At 42.3% G+C, this 19,670-nt stretch overlaps 1 protein-coding gene across 7 annotated transcripts in view; it reads right to left on the reverse strand.

Annotated features, from left to right (window-relative positions):
- Positions 1-19,670, reverse strand: part of YEATS2 (YEATS domain containing 2) — a 109,892-nt gene that overhangs the window by 15,050 nt on the left and 75,172 nt on the right. For 6 of the 7 annotated variants that reach the window (XM_030931462.1, XM_030931465.1, XM_030931448.1 and 3 more), the window contains 4 exons: positions 18,307-18,506; positions 16,734-16,892; positions 11,153-11,329; positions 6,088-6,271 (listed from right to left, as the gene is read on the reverse strand). In XM_030931462.1, coding sequence (XP_030787322.1) covers positions 6,088-6,271; positions 11,153-11,329; positions 16,734-16,892; positions 18,307-18,506 — 720 coding nt within the window. Of the gene's footprint in view, positions 1-3,546; positions 3,933-6,087; positions 6,272-11,152; positions 11,330-16,733; positions 16,893-18,306; positions 18,507-19,670 lie in introns of those variants that run through there. The other variant, XM_030931471.1, reaches the window with a different exon arrangement.

Genomic DNA, 19,670 nt, shown 5'->3' on the forward strand with positions numbered 1-19,670 from the left:
TGGTCCCAATGTATGCGCATCTCCTTCCCACTGTCCCTACGTATCTAGTATGTCCATCTGTCTACACACCACACCTCATCATTTCCTAGCTCTGTGCAGCCCTTGTTTTTCAAACATCAGATGTTCTCTATCGTTTTAGAAAGGATCACTTTCTCTCATTTTATTTTAAAGGTGATTTCCATATTCCCATTTCCATGTAAAACTGTTCTAGGCATTCAGAGGGCCACTTAAAAAATCACAAAGGGCCTTTACTGGGAAGGAGTATACAAGGCACAATACAAACACGTTTTAAGAAATACTTAAAAACAGTGGTCAGGCATGGTGGCTCACGCCTGTAATCCCAGCACCTTGGGAGGGCGAGGCAGGTGGACCACCTGAGGTCAGGAGTTTGAGACCAGCCTGGCCAACATGGTGAAACCCTGTCTCTACCAAAAATACCAAAAAAGTAGCCAGGCATGATGGCAGGTGCCTATAAAACAAGCCACTTGGGAGGCTGAAGCAGGAAAATCACTTGAACTCGGGAGGCGGAGGTTTCAGTAAGCCAAGATCATGCCATTGCACTCCAGCCTGGGCAACAAGAGCAGAACTCCGTCGCTGAAAAAAAACAACAACAAAAAAAACCAGCATCAGGAGCTAAAGATACTTTAAGGCACCGGAAAGCAGCTGGTCTGAGCTAAGGAAAGGAATAATCTTAAATACTTTCTAGAACAAGGCCTTAAATAAACAAAATCTTTCTTTGGAATACAAGAGTGTTAAATCAGTCAGGTAGTAATACTTCCTGAGACATGATGTTGAGGAGTTTAACAACGATCTGAAGTTTCCGTATTTTTATGCATGCTGACCAGCTAACAAGTTAAAAAGTACTAAAAGGCTTATATAAACATAGCCAACCCCCATTCCACCTCCCTATTTTCATCTAGTTCCCTGCTGGTATCTACTTTAATCCCTTTTGATTCTTTTTATTAATATTTATCTCAGTATATGTAAAAGAATGTGTAGGGCCAGGTGCAGCGGCTTACACCTGTAATCCCAGCACTTTGGGAGGCCAAGAAGGGAGGACTGGTTGAGGCCAGGAGTTTGAGACCAGCCTAGGCAACAAAGCAAGACCCCGTCTCTAAAAAAAAGCAAACAAAATTAGTACCATGTAGTGGCATGCCCCTGTAATGCCAGCCACTTGGGAGGCTGAGGTGGGAGGACAGCCCAGGAGTTCAGAGGCTACAATGAGCTATGATCAAGCCCCTGCACTCCAGCCTGGAAAACAGAGCAAGACCCTGCTCTAACAATAAAATAAAAATAATTTTAAAAGGAATGTATTCATTATAGGCCTTGATGCATCAATTTTTAATTTTACCTACTGATTTACTATTAGGGTAGTTGGTTTTGTTTTTTTTGTTTTGTTTTTTTGTTGAGACAGTGTCTTGCTCTGTCACCCAGGCTGGAGTGCAGTGATGCAAGCGATCATGGCTCACTGCAACCTCGACCTCCCAAGGTCAAGTGATCCTCCCACCTCAGCCTCCCGAGTAGCTGGGACTACAGGCACAACTACCACACCCAGCTAATTTTTTTTTTTAAGAGATGGGGTCTTGCAGCATTGCCCAGCCTTGTCTCAAACTCCCAGCCTCAAGCGATCCGCTTGCCTTGGCCTCCCAAACTGCTGAGATTACAGTTGTAAGCCATAGCACCTGGCCCCTAGATGGGGTCTTCAGTGGCTTCCCCCAGAGTCAAAGTCAAATCTAGCCCCTAGATGGGGCCCAGAAAAGGTGTAAAAAGTTCCCCCTTTAAGGCACTTATATACCCTTTCTTCCCTATACAGACATTCCCTTACAATGGTTGATTGGAGTTTTTTACTTTGGCATGGTATGAAAGTCACAGGCACTCAGTAGAAACTGTACCTCTCTTGTGATGCTGGGCAGTGGCAGTGAGCCACAGTCCCCGGCCAGTCATGCATTTTTTTCCATTTAGAATATTTTCACCTTATGGCCGGGTGTGGTGGCTCACGCCTGTAATCCCAGCACTTATGGATGCCAAGGTAGGCAGATCACGAGGTCAGGAGATTAAGACCATCCTGGCTAACACCGTGGAACCCTGTCTCTACTACAACTACAAAAAATTAGCCGGGCATGGTGGCGGGTGGCTGTAGTCCCAGCTACTTGGGAGGCTGAGGCAGGAGAATGGCGTGAACCCGGGAGGCGGAGCTTGCAGTGAGCCAAGATCGCACCACTGCACTCTAGCCTGGGTGACAGAGCGTGACTCCGTCTCAAAAAAAAAAAAAAAAAAAAATATTTTCACCTTACAATAGCTGACTGGGACATAACCCCATCCCATATTTTAGGAATGTCTTTGGAGAGGGTACACAGGAAATATATTTCAAACTTTGCCTGTCAGAAATAGTTCTACCCTCACTCTGTAATGATCTCCTTAACTAGAGAATTCTAGACTGAAAGTAATGTTCTTGCATTTTGAAAAGCAGTAGTATGCTAGCTTCTAGCACTGCCACTGAGAAGGTCAATGATAATGTAATTTCTGAAATTTTCAATTTCTTTATAATTCTTTATAAAAAATTTCTTTATAATTCTTTATAAAAAAATAATAAAATCAATTTATTATTCTGAAGTAATAGTAGTAATGACAACAACATCCACAGCCTCTTATCCAAAGGCAGTAAGGGGTATGTCTGCATGTGTGTGTGCATGCGTGCGTGTGTGTGTATCTCGGTGATATTCAGTTTTTCCGGTAGACCAGTGTGCCTTTTGAAACTGGCAGTTCATGCCCTTCACTTCTGGGAAAGATCCTTGTCTGGCCAGAGCTCCCTAATACATCACCAAATTTTCTTTCTTAGTATCTACTTCCTGGTCCATTCCCTGCTTCTACCTCGTGCCCCAGAGCTTACTGTCAATACTACACCAATGATCCTGTTAAAAGGTAAGGCAGATCATATTCCACCTTAGCTTAACACCCTTCAGTGGCTTCCCCCAGAGTCAAAGTTCCAACACCCCACACAGGCCCTGTGTGCTCTGACGGAATCTCCTCGTGCTCTCTCCCTTGCTCATGCAGCTTCTGTCCCAACGAGACCTTGTTTAATGCAGTTTACGATGCACACAAAAAACTTAATTGAAAAACTGCTGGTTATAAGTAGGAAACAGTTTGATCCTTTTATGAAAATGTGGGCTGGGTGCAGTGGTTCACCTGAGGTCGGGAGTTCGAGACCAGCCTGGTCAACATGGTGAAACCCCATCTCTACTAAAAATACAAAAATCAGTGGGATGTGGTGGCACATGCCTGTAATCCCAGCTACTCAAGAGGCTGACGCAAGAGAATCACTGGAACTCAGAAGGCAGAGGTTGCAGTGAGCCAAGATTGTTCCACTGCATTCCAGCCTGGGCGACAAGAACAAAATTCCGCCTCAAAAAAAAAAAAAAAAAGAAAGAAAATGTGATACAGAAAGTTCCAGCAGCAGCAGCATCTTAGGAAACTAGAACTTACAGCAGGGAGACTTCATTTACTACATGCCAAAAACAAGATCAGAAAAGAGACAAGGGAAGGGCATTCATTATTATAATAATTCCTTTTATTTCTACAATTTCTACTCCAGTGTCCAATGCAGGGCCTCAAATAAAACATTCAGTTAGTAGAGAACAAGCACTCCCTATCCTAGAAGTTGGTCAATTTTAACAGGGAGGTAGAAATCAAGAGAAAAATATAATCAGCCTTAATTTTTTGTTCTCTATCCAAAAAACAAGACACGAGGGGCTTGGTGTGGAGCTACATATGAATGAAGTAATAATAGTAATGACAACAACATCCACAGCCTCTTATCCAAAGGCAGTAAGGGGTGTGTCTGCACGCGTGTGTGCATGCGTGCGTGTGTGTATCTCGGTGATATTCAGTTTTTCCGGTAGACCAGTGCCAGCCGTATGCTGGCTGGTATCAATCTGCAACAAGATAATAGAGTAGAAACTTTTAACAGTTTGATAGTGCTGCGACATTTTAATTATATTTTACAGAAGTATCTGTCTGTACCAGATCGTAGAAAAACAAAAACAAAACTGATCATTCAAGTTTGAGAAGCAAAGCCATGTATTTTATCAGCTTCCTGGCAGCTGAGACAGTATGATGTAATCAAACACATCAATATTCTATGTCAAAACACACAAATATTCACATTAAATAATATAAACATGCTGTCAATGGAGGTCCAATTGTGCCCCAAAATTAGTTATAAAAAATAAAATCTCTGGCCAGGCATGGTGGCTCATGCCTGTAATCCCAGCACTTTGGGAGGCCAAGGCAGGTGGATCACCTGAGGTCAGGATCAAGACCAGCCTGGCCAACCTTGTAAAACCCTGTCTCTACAAAAATTAGCCAGGCATGATGGCAGGTGCCTTTAATCCCAGCTACTCGAGAAGCTGAGGCAGGAAAATTGCTTGAATCCGGGAGGCAGAGATTGCAGTGAGCCGAGATCATGCCACTGTACTCCAGCCTGGGCGACAGAGCAAGACTCCATCAAAATAATAATAATAATAATAATAATACAATACAATACAATATAATCTTGCAGCCATAAAAAATAATGAGTTCATGTCCTTTGCAGGGATATGGATGAAGCTGGAAACCATCATTCTCATCAGCAAACTAACATAGGAACAGAAAACCAAATACCACATGTTCTCACTCTTAAGTGGGAACTGAACAATGAGAACAGTTGGACGCAGGGAGGGGAACATCGCATACCGGGGCCTGTTGGGGGGTGCGGGGCAAGGGGAGGGAGAGCATTGGGACAAATATCTAATGTATGCAGGGCTTAAAACCTACATGATGGGTTGACAGGTGCAGCAAACCACCATGGCACATGTACACTTATGTAACAAACCTGGACGTTCTGCACATGCATCCCAGAACTTAAAGTAAAATTTAAAAAAATAAAATCTTTGCTTTTCACAGCTTTAGGGATTTTAGAATTGCAGATAAAGGACTATGGACTAACAACAAGAATGATGACACACAATAATGGCAGAGGCAATTGTTTATATAATGGCCACTACACGCCAGACAGTATTCTAAGCACAGATATATTACTAACCCATTTAAACCTCTCGAACTCATGAAGTAGGTATTATCATCCATCTCATTTACAGCTGAGAAATTGAAGCAAATCACTTCAACTAGCCCATCTGGTCTCAGGACGCATGCTCTCTGTTACTCAGAAGCAAAAGGTACACTTTTCTGAGGCCCTCTAGTGCAGGCACAAAGACACCATAGCTCTTACTGGATCTCCAGCCTATCATTCTAACACTAGCCAAGATAATAACTAATGTTAAAAATTATGACTTGGAGTCACCAAGGCTAAGATATATTTTATATACTTTGTTTATGAAAGCAAAGAAAGCTATACATTTTATAGTGAATTCTATTCAACACTGATTATAGGAAAAAAGAAATTAGTACTTTAAGGAAAGCAAACTCTTGGCTCTCTGCAAAATTACATTATAAAAAAAGCTAAAATACCCAGTAGGGTTCTGTCTGCGTGGCTAAGGTTTTATTATATCATTCAAAAATTCAAAGAGTAACTTTCAAATGATAATTTAAAGTCTCAGACAAAATCTGATATATAGATTTTTAAACAAAAATAATTTATCTAAAAAGTACCTGTTCAAAAAATGCTGCTGGATTACTTTTAACAATTTATTATACAAAATATTGCTTAAGACCCTCCAAAAAATAGCTGGGCACAGTGGCTCACGCCTATAGTCCTAGCACTTTGGGAGGCCGAGGCGGGCAGATCACCTGAGCTCAGGAGTTCGAGACCAGCCTGGACAACATGGTGAAACCCCATCTCTACCAAAAACAAAAAATTAGCTGGGTGTGATGTGTGCCCGTGGTCCCAGACACTCAAGAGGCTCAGGTAGGAGGATGGCTTGAGCCTGGAAGGCAGAGATTGCAGTGAGTCAAGACTGTGATATCACACTCTAGCTTTGGCAACAGAGTGAGACGCTATCTCAAACAAACAAACAAACAAAAAAGATCCTCCAAAAATATTCTAGCCCTATGAGAGAAAAGAGAGAGAAATAATATCACAATGAAACTCACCTGATACTGTGGCTTTCCCAGAGATGGGGTTTGGTGTGGGCACGAGGGACGTGGCACTGACGACGGTGGGGGTGGCAGCCTTGCAGGTTCCCACGGTGGTCTGGCTCACACACACTTGCGGCTGCCCAGAAGTTTTCGTTACAGAACTGACCGTAGATGAAGACATGGGAACCATTCCCTCAGACTGCTCACCCATGGGGCCAGAAACAACACAATTCAGGAAGGAAGCAGAGTGAGTGACTAAGAGCAGTGATGGCCACACAGCACACACACTAAGTATCATCTATTAGGTGTTAGTGACTACTTAGTAAATGCCATACCATTTTAAAAAAGATTACTTCTGTAGTTCAATGGTTCCTGTACTTTTACATTTCATGGACCAAGAAAATTTAAAAAATGTAAAACAAGGAAGTATCATAGGGTGATCATATTTTAAAAATTCACCACCTATTATATCCCTTTATAAAAGGCAATTTCATCACCAAAAAATTAGGAGGACATATTCTCAGAATATACACATGGACTAAAAATGAGCTTTATTAAGAATACATGACAATGTTTAAAGTCTGTCACTTCATTCAACAAACATCTACTGCATGGCCAGCATAATGGTTAAGTGCTAAGGCTCTGAGATAAAAGCTACCACGGAAACAGTCACCTAAGTATGATGATGCTATGGCAAGCACAGGCAAATGTCACCAATACAACCAAGAAGAAAGGTACTGCTTCTGCCTAGGAATAGAAAGGGGAGGGTACAGGAAACAGCTTCAGGTAAAACATCAGGCACTTTAGGGAAGTCTTCCAGATTCAAGACAGAGAAAGGGAGAGATGCCAGGGTTTCTTGGCAAAGGAGAGTATGTAGAAAGTTGGTGAGGCATGAAAGAACACTGTATGTTCAAGGAACTGCAAAGCAGAGTAGTATGACTCGTGAAGAGGCACAGGAGGAGAAGCAGCAGCTGCAGGAGATGAAGCTTGAGAAGTCAAGTCACATCATTCAAGTCTGTGGGCTTCCAAGACAGCTGACAGATGGTTTTTCAATAAATGTTTCTAGGCCAACTGGATATTTACATAAAAAAGAATAAAGTTTGGTGTCTACCTCACACCATGTACAAAAATTAATTCGAGTGGCTGGGCGTGGTGGCTTATGCCTATGGGAGGCCAAGGTGGATGAATCACGAGGTCAGGAGATCAAGCCCATCCTGGCTAACACGGTGAAACCCCATGTCTACTAAAAATACAAAAAAAAAAAAAAAAAAAACAAAAAAAAAGGCTGGGCGCGGTGGCTCAAGCCTGTAATCCCAGCACTTTGGGAGGCCGAGACGGGCGGATCACGAGGTCAGGAGATCGAGACCATCCTGGCTAACATGGTGAAACCCCGTCTCTACTAAAAATACAAAAAATTAGCCAGGCGAGGTGGCGGGCGCCTGTAGTCCCAGATACTCGGGAGGGTGAGGCAGGTGAATGTCGTGAACCCGGGAGGCGGAGCTTGCAGTGAGCTGAGATCCAGCCACTGCACTCCAGCCTGGGCAACAGAGCAAGACTCCATCTCAAAAGAATTAAAAAAAAAAAAAAAAATTAGCTGGGCATGGTGGTGGGTGCCTGTAGTCCCAGCTACTTGGGAGGGTGACGCAGGAGAATCGCTTGAATTCGGGAGGCAGAGGTTGCAGTGAGCTGAAATCGTACCACTGCACTCCAGACTGGGCGACAGAATGAGACTCCATCGCAAAAAAAGAAAAAAGAAAAAAGAAAAAAAAAATTAACTCAAATGAATCTGAAACCTAAATATAAGAGCTAAATGGGGCCGGGCGCGGTGGCTCAAGCCTGTAATCCCAGCACTTTGGGAGGCCGAGACGGGTGGATCACGAGGTCAGGAGATCGAGACCATCCCGGCTAACACGGTGAAACCCCGTCTCTACTAAAAAAATACAAAAATCTAGCCGGGCGAGGTGGCGGGCGCCTGTAGTCCCAGCTACTCCGGAGGCTGAGGCAGGAGAATGGCGTAAACCCGGGAGGCGGAGCTTGCAGTGAGCTGAGATCCGGCCACTGCACTCCAGCCTGGGCGACAGAGCGAGACTCCGTCTCAAAAAAAAAAAAAAAAAGAGCTAAATGTATAAAACTCTTAGAAGAAAACATAGGCTTGAGTTTTGTGGCTTTGGATTAGGCAATGGTTTTTCAGATGTGACATCAAAAGAACAAGCAATAAAAGAAAAACAGGTAAATTGGGACTTTTATTAAAACTTGTGCTGGGAAAACTAGATATCTTTATGCAGAAGAATGTAACTAGACCACCTAGCTCTCACTATGCAATCAAAATGGATTAAAGACTTAAATCTAAGACATCAAACTATGAAACTACTACAAGAAAACATTAGGGAAACTCTCCAGGACATTGGTTTGGGCAAAGATTTCTTGAGTAATACCTCAAAAGCACAGGCAACTAAAACAAAAATGTATAAATGGGATCACATCAAGTTAAAAAGCTTCTGCACAGCAAAGAAAACAATTAACAGAGACAATCCACAGAATGGGAGGAAATACTGGCCAACTACATACACATGTGACAAGGGATTAATAATCAGAATATACAAGAAGCTCAAACAACTCTATAGAAAAAAGTCAAATAATCTCATTTGAAAATGGGCAAAAGATCTGAACAGACATTTCTCAAAAGAAGACACAAAAATGGCCCAACAGGCAAATAAAAAAATGTTCAACATCATTAATTGTCACAGAAACAAATCAGAACTATAATGAGAAATCATCCCACCCAGTTAAAATGGCTTTCATCCAAAAGACAGGCTGGTGAGGATATGGAGAAGAGGGAACCCTCGTGCACTGCTGGTGGGAATGTAAGTTAGCACAACCATGATAGAGAACATACAGAGGGTCCTCAAAAGACTAAAAATAGAAATACCATATGATCCACATCCCACTGCTAGGTATATACCCAAAAGAAAGGAGATTAGTATACGAAGAGCTATCTGCACTCCCATGTTTATTACAGCACTATTCACAACAGCCAAGATTTGGAATCAACCTAAGTGTCCACCACCAGGTGAATGATCAAGAAAATGTGATACAGATACATGATGCAATATTATTCAGCCATAAGAAAGAATGAAATCCTGTCATTTGCAACATGGATAGAACTGGAGGACATTATGTTAAGTGAAATAAGCCAGGCACAGAAAAATACATTTCACATGTTCTCACTCATGTGTGGGAGCTAACAATGAAAACAACTGAACTCATGAAGACAGAGAAGAATGGTGGTTACCAGAAGGTGGGAAGGGCAGCAGCAGGGAGGGAGGGAGTGGGGATGGTTAATGGGTACAAAAATATAGTTAGAAGGGATGAGTAAGATCTAGTATTTGATAGCACAACAGGGTGACCAAAATTCGCAATAATTTCTTATATATTTTATAGTAACAGAGTAGAATTGGTTTTAAAAAAAGATAAATGCTTGAAGTGACAGATATCCCAATGACCCCGATGAGGTTATTACGTGCTGTACGCCTGCATCAAAACATCACGTGTACCCTGTGAATATCTACACTGATTACAGACCCATCATAACTGACATTTTTTTAAAAAAGGAATGAAAACCAAAATTAAAAACTTTTGTTTTTAATTAGTTGGGCACAGTGGTGGGCACGGTTTAATTAGCTGGGCATGGTTCAATAATATCAGTAAAGTGAAAGAACAGCTCAGAGTGCAAGAAAATTTTTGCAGATCTGGTAAGAGACATATCTAGAATACATAAAGTACTCCTACACCTCAATGATTAAAAGACAACCAACTAAAAAATGGGCAAAGGATGTAAATGGATAAAAGATATACAAACAGCCAATAAATACATGAAAAGATGCTCAATATCATTAACTATCAGGGAACTGCAAATCAAAACCACAATGAGATACTAGTTTACACCCACTACAATGGCTATAATAAAAACAAAAAGGACAAGAACAAGTTTGGGTGAGTTTGTGGAAAAACTGGAACCCTCGTATATTGCTGGTGGAAATCTAAAATGATGTAGCCACTTGGGAAAATAGTTTAGCAGTTCCAGAAAATGTCAAAAAGAGTTACTATAGGCTGGGAGCAGTGGCTCACGCCTGTAATCCTAGCACTTTGGGAGGCTGAGGCAGGCAGATCACGAGGTCAGGAGATCAAGACCACTCTGGCCAACATGGTGAAACCCTGTCTCTACTAAAATACAAAAAATTAGCCAGACGTGGTGGTGCGCGCCTGTAGTCCCAGCTACTCAGGAGGCTGAGGTAGGGGAATTGCTTGAACCCGGGAGATGGAGGTTGCAGTAAGCTGAGATCTCGCCACTGCACTCCAGCCTGGTGACAAGAGCAAGACTCCATCTCAAAAAAAAAAAAAAAAAAAAGAGTTACCATATAATCCAGCAATTCCATCCCTGGGTATACAGCCAAGAGAAATAGAAATGTGTTTATACAAAAACCTGTAGACAAATATTCACCGCAGCATTTTTCAAAAAGTAGAAAATAATTCCAGTGCCCATCAACTGATGAATGGGTAAACAAAATATGGTATATCCATCAAACTGGGTATTACCCAGCCATGAAAAGGAAGGAGTACTGATGCAAGTCACAACATGGATGAACTCTGAAAAGTAACGCTAAGCATCAGAAGAGACCCAAAAGGGCATGTTCTACGACTCCCTTTATATGAAATGTCTAAAATAGGCAAATCCAGAGAAAGAAAGTAGGTCAGCGGTTGCCTAGAACTACAGAAGGTGGAATGGGCGTGAGTGCTGATGGGTACTGGGCTTCTTTCTGGGATAAAATATTCTGGGATTAGATGATGGTAATGAGAGCTGCACAACCATGTGAATGATAACAAGCACTACTGAACTGTATACTATAAAATGGGTACTTCTATGGTATGTGAATATTTCTTTTTTTTTTTTTTTGAAAAAAAAGAAAAAAGAAAAAAAAGCAATAGTTCAGTATTTTTAAAAGGCCTACTGGACATCTTCCGTGTATTTATACCACCTTCATGTTTCATTAGGATTCTCTACTGACGTGCTACTTCCCACCTGTTGTGCAGGACCATTTGCTGAGAGGGCCACAGCTGGGGAAGTGGCAGTTGTGATAACCCCTCCTGCTACTCTCAGCATTGTGGTTCCAGGCTTTGAGAGCTGTGAGGTGGCTGGCACAGTCTTCAAGGTGCTATCGGATATTTTCATTAGAGATGCCTGTCCTCCATGAGCTGCCTGCAGAAACAAAATGGGCAGAAATAATCATGTTGCTTGGGATAATAGACATTAACTCATTCCTTACTGACAGTTGAGATATGCCCCAAGAATTGGAGACCATCCAGGAAAGTCTTACCAATTGAACCCACATGAGGTGTTTATGCACCTTTCTAACAAGCTCCAAATTTTATGACCTTTCACTTATAAATATCCCTTTACCCCAATATAGAACAAGTAAAGAAACGCATTTGCAAGTTACTATTTGGCAGCAGTGTCTTCAAAGATAATAGGTTACTTGTTTTCAAAATAATTCATTACAACGTGCTCTTAAATGTACGTATAATCTTTAAACGTGAAAATCAACCCTAGACGGGGCCAGATTTAAATGGGTAAGTGAATGGTCTTCTAAATTAGATATAGGCTTAGCACTTTAGTACTGGAGAACCACTTACAAATTATGTATTTCTTATTTTTTGGGGGGGTGCTGGAGTGCAGTGGCGCAATCTTGGCTTACTGCAACCTCTGCCTCCCCGGTTCAAGCAATTCTCCTGCCTCAGCCTCCGGAGTAGCTGGGACTACAGGTGCACGCCACCACGCCCAGCTAATTTTTGTATTTTTAGTAGAGACAGGGTTTCACCATGCTGGACAGGATGGCCTTGATCTCTTAACCTCGTGATCCACCTGCCTCAGCCTCCGAAGAGTGCTGGAATTACAGGCATTAGCCACCAGACCCGGCTTTTAATTTTTTTTTTTTTTGGTAGAGACAAGGTGTCCCTATGTCACCCAGGCTAGTCTCAAATTCCTGGGCTTAAGTGATCCTCCTGCCTCAGACCTTCAAGGTACTGGGATTACAGGCATAAGCCACAGTGCCCGAACCAGGGAATGTTTTAAGAGTGATAGAACTGGGCCGGGCGTGGTGGCTCATGCCTATAATCCAGCACTTTGGGAGGCCGAGGCGGGCGAATTACCTGAGGTCGGGAGTTTGAGACCAGCCTGACCAACATGGAGAAACCCCATCTCTACTAAAAATACAAAATTAGCCAGGGGTGGTGGCGCATGCCTGTAATCCCAGCTACCTGGAGGCTGAGGCAGGAGAATCGCTTGAACCTGGGAGGCGGAGGTTTGCGGTGAGCCGAGATCGTGCCATTGCACTCCAGTCTGGGCAACAAGAGCGAAACTTCATCTCAGGAAAAAAAAAGAGTGCTAGAACTATCCTATATCTTGATTGTGATAGTGGTTGCATGAGTATAAAACTCATTGAACAGTATACTTACGATTTATGCATTATTTTGTTATATCTTAAAGGATGTGGGGCTAAAAGGAAAAAGCATTTAAAGCTTTAAATTTTCTTGAGCCTGGTTTGGGTTGTTTCCACAGGTTTTAATATGAAGTACTGTTGTGATGGTTAATTTTATGTCAACTTGAGTGGGCTGGGGGATGCCCAGATACCTGATAAAATATTATTTCTGGAAGAGACCAGCATCTGAATCACTAGACAGAGTAAGGAAGATCCGCCCTTGCCAACGTGGGCAGACATCATCCAATCTGTCAAGGACCTGAATAGAACAAAAAGGCGGACAATGGGCGAATTCTCTCTCTCTCTTCCTAAGCTGAGACATCAATCTTCTCCTACCCTTAGACATCAGAGCTCCTGGTTCTCAGGCCTTCAGACTCTAGGACTTAATGCCAGTGTGCCCCTCACTCCCATCCCTGCCAGTTCTCAGGCCTTTGTAATCAGACTGAATCACACCACTAGCTGTCCTGCTCTCCAGCCAGCTAACAGCATGTCATGGGACTCCTTAGTCTCCATAATCACATGAGCCAATTCCCGTAATACATTTCCTCTTAGTATCTGTATATTATATTTGTTCTGTTTCTCTGGGGAACCCTAATAAAACTGTCATCTGTATTAACAGCTAAAATCATCCACAATTTATTTGGATTTTTTTGACCCAAGAATTTAGAAGAGTATTTAATTTTCAAGTTTTTTGGTTGTTATTGATTTGACTTTTTTATTGAGTAACAGCATGAAGCACATTGGATGCTACTTTTGAAATATGCTAAGAGATTCTCTTTGTGGCGAAGTATATAATCAATTTGTTAATGTTCCATAGATATACAAGCAAAATGTGTATTCTGTGTCTCCATGATACAGAATTAAGCCTGTTAGTAGTGTTATTCCAATACAAATCCTTTACAATAAAAAAGATTTATCCACTTGATTAGCTAAATGCTGAGAGACATGTTAAAATTCTTCTCTGTGACTGTAGTTTTATCAAATTCTCCTCATATTCTTTTTTTTTTTTTTGAGACGGAGTCTCGCTCTGTCGCCCAGGCTGGAGTGCAGTGGCCAGATCTCAGCTCACTTCAAGCTCCGCCTCCCGGGTTTACGCCATTCTCCTGCCTCAGCCTCCCGAGTAGCTGGGACTACAGGTGCCCGCCACCTCGCCCGGCTAGTTTTTTGTATTTTTTTAGTAGAGACGGGGTTTCACCGTGTTAGCCAGGATGGTCTCGATCTCCTGACCTCGTGATCCGCCCGTCTCGGCCTCCCAAAGTGCTGGGATTACAGGCTTGAGCCACCGCACCCGGCCTCTCCTCATATTCTTAATAGTCTTTGCACTTTATGTATTTTGCTGCCACAGAGTTCACTGCATAAACATTTGTGCCATTTTATCTTCACTGTGGACAGCAATACTCCTCTCAGGACCAAATCCAAAAAAAACCAGAAAAGGCATAAATAAATAAATAAATGTATTCTCCTGGTTGTGTTCAAGAACTAGTTGAGGAGTCCAATAGTGGACAAGCAACTATGAAAAACAGACAAGAAGCTGCAGAAGAAAGCCTTGCCAAGTGATAAAAGCCTTATGCAGGACATGCCAGGAGAATCTGCCACAGAAGCGTGGAAAAATGCTAGATACGCTTTACATCTGGTTATGGCAGAAGCTTGAGGCAACCAGAAGGGTTATGTGTTGGGTACTGCAGCAAGAGCAGCCAGTTCTATTCAGTTTCCAGTACTCCCCATGCCCTGCGCCCCCTGCTTCCTCCTTCCTGCGGTGCTTGCTGTTTTGGTTTGAGATATATCCCCCTATGTAGTTGGAAAAGGGAAGAGTATTTTAACAGCTCTTTCAAGTACTGTTGTTACTCTTCTCTGATGCTACACTAAAGCTCAACTAGTGGAAGTTTCTTCAAGTTTAGTTGTATTATGTAATCTGAAACCACAGCAATTTAAAGTTTTTTCTGTTAGATCTTGAGTCAGAAAGATAAAAAATTAAAAAAAAAAAAAAAAGTAAAGGCCGGGTGCAGTGGCTCACACCTGCAGTCCCAGTATGTTGAGAGGCCGAGGTGGGCAGATCACGAGGTCAAGAGATTGAGACCATCCTGGCCAACATGGTGAAACCCTATCTCTATTAAAAATACAAAAATTAGCCAGGCATGGCGGTCCGTGCCTGTAATTCCAGCTACACAGGAGGCTGAGGCAGGAGAATTGCTTGAACCCAGGAGGCGGAGGCCGCAGTGAGCCAAGACTGTGCCACTGCAATCCAGCCTGGGGATGAAGCAAGGCTCCATCTCAAAGAAATATATAAAAAAATACACAAATAAAAATAAAGTTTTCTCTGTCAAGTTAAAATCCGTTAGGGACTTTTGCTTCCACATAGGAAACAGAGGGCTGTAAAGCATGGTTGCTCCTACTCTAACAAAAAAAAGGCTGAATACACTACAAAATCTTATTTTTCTGAAACATATTGGAGGGCTGAAATCTCAAAGTAGCCAAGTAACCTGAAGATTAAAGATAGCCAGTCCCTGCAAGGAGGGAGGGGCAACAGGAATTGTCTCACCTGCGCACTGCTGCAACACAAGCAGGTATGAAATCTGAGGAAGATTTCAAAGAACTGCCTACAGTGAATTGCGGGGCCTTGTATCTGTTTAACATGGGTAAGGACATCTGACAAAAAAGAAATTAGGACACCAAATGCTGCTAATTTGAAAAGATCAATACAACTGACAAACCCCTGGCTAGACTGATCAATAAAAAGAGAAGACACATAATTATCAAAAGCAAGAATGAAAACGGGTTGGGCGCGGTGGCTTGTGCCTGTAATCCCAGAACTTTGAGAGGCCGAGGCAGGCAGATCACGAGGTCAGGAGTTCGAGATCAGCCTGACCAATATGGTAAAACCCCGTCTCTACTAAAAATACAAAAATTAGCCAGGCGTGGTGGTGGGCTCCTGTAATTACAGCTACTTGAGAGGATGAGGCAGGAGAATTGCTTGAACCCAGGAGCCTGGGCAACACAGCAAGACTCTGTCTCAAAAAATATATATAAGAAGAAAAGAAAAGAAAAGAAAAAAAATGACCTGAACAGTCCCATACCTAGTAAATAAACTGAAATTTAAAACTGTAGTATAAAAACCTTGTCAATTAGGAAAACTCCAGGCTAATATGGCTTTTACTGGTATATTCAATTAAACAGTTAAGAAATAGTACCAATTCTATATAAACTCTTCCAATAAAAAGAAAAGCAAGAAAAAGCTTTCACTTCATTTTATGAGGCCAGTATTACCCTGATACCAAACCAGACAGAAATTACTAAGAAAACTACTGACCAGTATCCCTTGCAAAAATTCTAAACAAGGCCAGGTGTGGTGGGTCACGCCTGTAATCCCAGCACTTTGGGAAGCTGAGGCAGGCAGCTCCTCCCACCTCTTCTACGTGAAGTCCATCTGGAGAAATTTCACAACAAAGTGTCAAGAAAGCTTTGTTTCTTCTAATGAAATATGTGTTTTTTCTTTCTCACATATAATGTGACTTTAAAACTGAACATGCTTCTCATTTTGTCTTTGCTATAAAATTTATACTTTGATTTTATTAACTGTGCAAGATATCTTAACTGTTTACATATCAGAATAACACCTGGGGCCTTAATTTTCTCATTCTACTTACATTTTCCCAAACCTCAAGATTCATTTTTGTTTTCCTATATTTTTTATTGTTCCTTTTCTTTCTTTCTTTTTTTTTTTTTGAGACAGAATCTCGCTCTGTCGCCCAAGCTGGAATGCAATGGCGCGATCTCAGCTCATTGCAACCTCTGCCTCCCGGGTTCAAGTGATTCTCCTGCCTCAGCCTCCTGAGTACTTCGGACTATAGGTGCGCACCATCCCGCCCGCCTAATTTTTGTATTTTTAGTAGAGACGGGGTTTCGCTATGTTGGCCAGGCTAGTCTCCAACTCCTGACCTCAGGCAATTAACCCACCTCAGCCTCCCAAAGTGCTGGGATTACAGGCGTAAGCGACCACTCCGGGCCTTACTGTTCATTTTCTTATGTAACCTTAATTTCTTTGTGAAAAAAGGGAAAGCACATGTAAATATGTAAATAAATGCCATAGTCACCCCATATTTGGGGTGTGTGCATGGGCATATTTACCTGTGTAAACAACGTGGTTTTCTGTCCAGAGATGACCTTTAGCGTTTGTTGTCCTTGTGCAGAAGACGTGCTGACTCCCAGTGTTCCTTGGACCACTGACCCAGTGGTGAGTTGTTTTCCAGAAGTCTGGGGTGATGGCTGGCCAACTAAAAATGTGCCCTAAGTTAGAAAAAAATATAAAGAACTAACCGATAATTTGTTAAATTCAAATGGACTGTTCTGATCCCCTAAATAACATGTAACGTCCCATCTTACAAGCTACAACGCTCTCCCCTTTAATTCTGCGATGTAGGCAAAATAATTCAAAAGAATAGTTGTCCTCTAAGTATTACTTCCAACAGTTATCCCCACCTCTCAAACTTTGCACCGTAGTTACAGAGCAGTCTGTTGAAAACTCTGTTTTGCAATTTAGTCCTCAAAGTTGGATTTAATCATTCAGACTGATAACTATTTCTCTTTATCATTAAGAACATCTGGAACCAAAATTTTATGACTTTCCTTCGAAAAGAGCCAAGACTTTAATGACAAGAGGAGAGGAGGAGGAAACCTATTCCTAATCAAATCTAACCTAACTCTAAATATTACAACTTGATACTGTCTCTTTGATCATTCCCTTCTACGAGCAACTTTTCAACTGTACATTAATACTGTTTATTACCTCATGGATTTGGGAGGCAATCAGCATAGTAGAAATCTTTAAGGCAGGAAGATCTGGGTTTAAACCCAAAATCTTTTTTTTTTTTTTTTTTTGAGACAGAGTCTCACTCTGTCGCCCAGGCTAGAATACCATGGAGTGATCTCAGCTCACTGCAACCTCTGTCTCCTGGGTTCTAGTGATTCTCCTGCCTCAGCCTCCCAAGTAGCTGAGATTACAGGGATGCACCACCACACCCAACTGATTTTTGTATTTTTAGTGGAGACGGGGTTTCACCATGTTGGCCAGGCTGGTCTTGAACTCCTGACAGGTGATCTGCCTGCCTTGGCCTCCCAAAGTGCTGGGATTACAGGCGTGAGCCACTATGCCTGGCTTAAACTCAAATTCTACCATTAGCTTAGCAGGAAGATCCTGGATAAGTTACTAAAGTATTTCTCAATCTCTATTTCCTCTTCTCTCAAAACGAGCACAAAAAGATAAAAAGATTTTTTTTTTTTCGAGACAGGGTCTTGCTCTGTCACCCAGGGTAGAGTGCAGTGGTGCGACCTCAGCTCACTGCAGCCTCAACCTCCCAGGTTCAAGCAATCCTCCCACCTCAACCTTCAGAGTAGCTGGGACTACAGACATTCACCACCATGCCCAGCTAATTTTGGTACTTTTAGTAAAGACAGGGTTTCGCCATGTTGCCCAGGTTGGTCTCAAGCTCCTGGGTTCAAGCGATCCACCCACGTTGGCCTCCCAAAGTGCTAGGATTACAGGCATGAGCTACCACACCCAGCCAAGATAGAGCTATAGATAACATGGCTAAGGTGTTAGTATTGAATCCTGATCCCAGAGCTGTAAAAGTCAATCAGTTATAATTAAGCATAGTTACCAAATAGCTAAATGATTTAAAATATCAGTTACAGATAACCAGACCTGGGGAGTTTGCTTGAGGATGTAAGATGTATAAGTCAGGTGCTGAGATATCCCTCCAGGGCTGGCGGTACTTTGAGTTCCTCCTCCTGCTGTTCCTCCTCCTCCTCCTGCACTGCTGCCTCCACCACTGCCACCGCCTCCACCACCTCCTCCTCCTCCGGCACCACTCCCACCACTGGCAGCTGAGCCAGATTGGAGATCTAAAAATACAATGAATGACAGCAACATCATAAAATGTATCAAGCAAAGCTTTAACATAAAAATGAGCCCAGAGAGATGTTTCTCTTTTAGTGCCATTCCTTCTCCTTTCCTATTTTCCTCCCTCTTTTCTGTAATCTACCTATCCTGTGACAAGAGTGAGGAAAACTTCCTAGATTTTTAGATCAGAATCTATTTCCTTTCAACTGCATGACAACTGACTGTATTTCGGCTCTGAGTACAATGAAGATACGTTGATGTGGTCATGGGAGATCAAAAGAAGGCTTGCTACTGACATTTCCTAGCTAAGTATTTTTCTGAGATGGAGTCTCACTCTGTCGCCCGGCTGGAGTGCAATGGCAAGATCTTGGCTCACTGCAACCTCTGCCTCCCGGGTTCAAGTGATTCTCCTGCTTCAGCCTCCCAAGTAGCTGAGACTACAGGCACGTGCCACCATGCCTAGCTAATTTTGTATTTTTATTAGAGAGGGGGTTTCACCATGTTGGCCAGGATGGTCTCGATCTCTTGACCTCATGATCCGCCCGCCTTGGCCCTCCGAAGTGCTGGGATTACAGGTGTGAGCCACTGCACCTAGCCTCAGCCAAGTATTTTAATCAACACTTAAATGTGCTCAGATAGGTGCTTCCCAACTTTTGGGCATCTGATTCAATGTCAGTGAATTGCTGGAATTTAGTGTAACTTTACAGTGCTCAATGGTGTCTCCCTGTCTTGGGAAAAATGAAGACTTTCCTTCATTTACAATGACCCCAGGACCTCATTCTTCTTTGCCTTTCAAATCCCATGTCAAAACTCTTTTTCCTTCTCCTTTGGTGAGATAATGCATTTGAACTACCTGGACTATGAATATTCACTCAAGAATATTTCCAATTTCCTTCTCCACCTTCATTCCAGTGATTATTGCAACAACTTCCTTCCCAATGGTTTATTTTTGCCCCAAGAATATCACAAGAATCTAAGTAGCTTCCTGGATGACTTCTGAAATACTTATATTTACACTGTGCTTTTCTTACATATTTAACTTTTGGACATACCACTGCTTAGGTATGAGGAAAAAATACCACGTGAGAGTAGAACTGACCCATCATGGTCAATGAACACAAGGACAGTTAGCTGACACACTGCATTTTGGCAAGGGTGGTTAACTT

Source organism: Rhinopithecus roxellana, chromosome 1 (assembly GCF_007565055.1).
Source record: "Rhinopithecus roxellana isolate Shanxi Qingling chromosome 1, ASM756505v1, whole genome shotgun sequence".
NCBI classification, from domain to species: Eukaryota; Metazoa; Chordata; class Mammalia; order Primates; family Cercopithecidae; genus Rhinopithecus; species Rhinopithecus roxellana.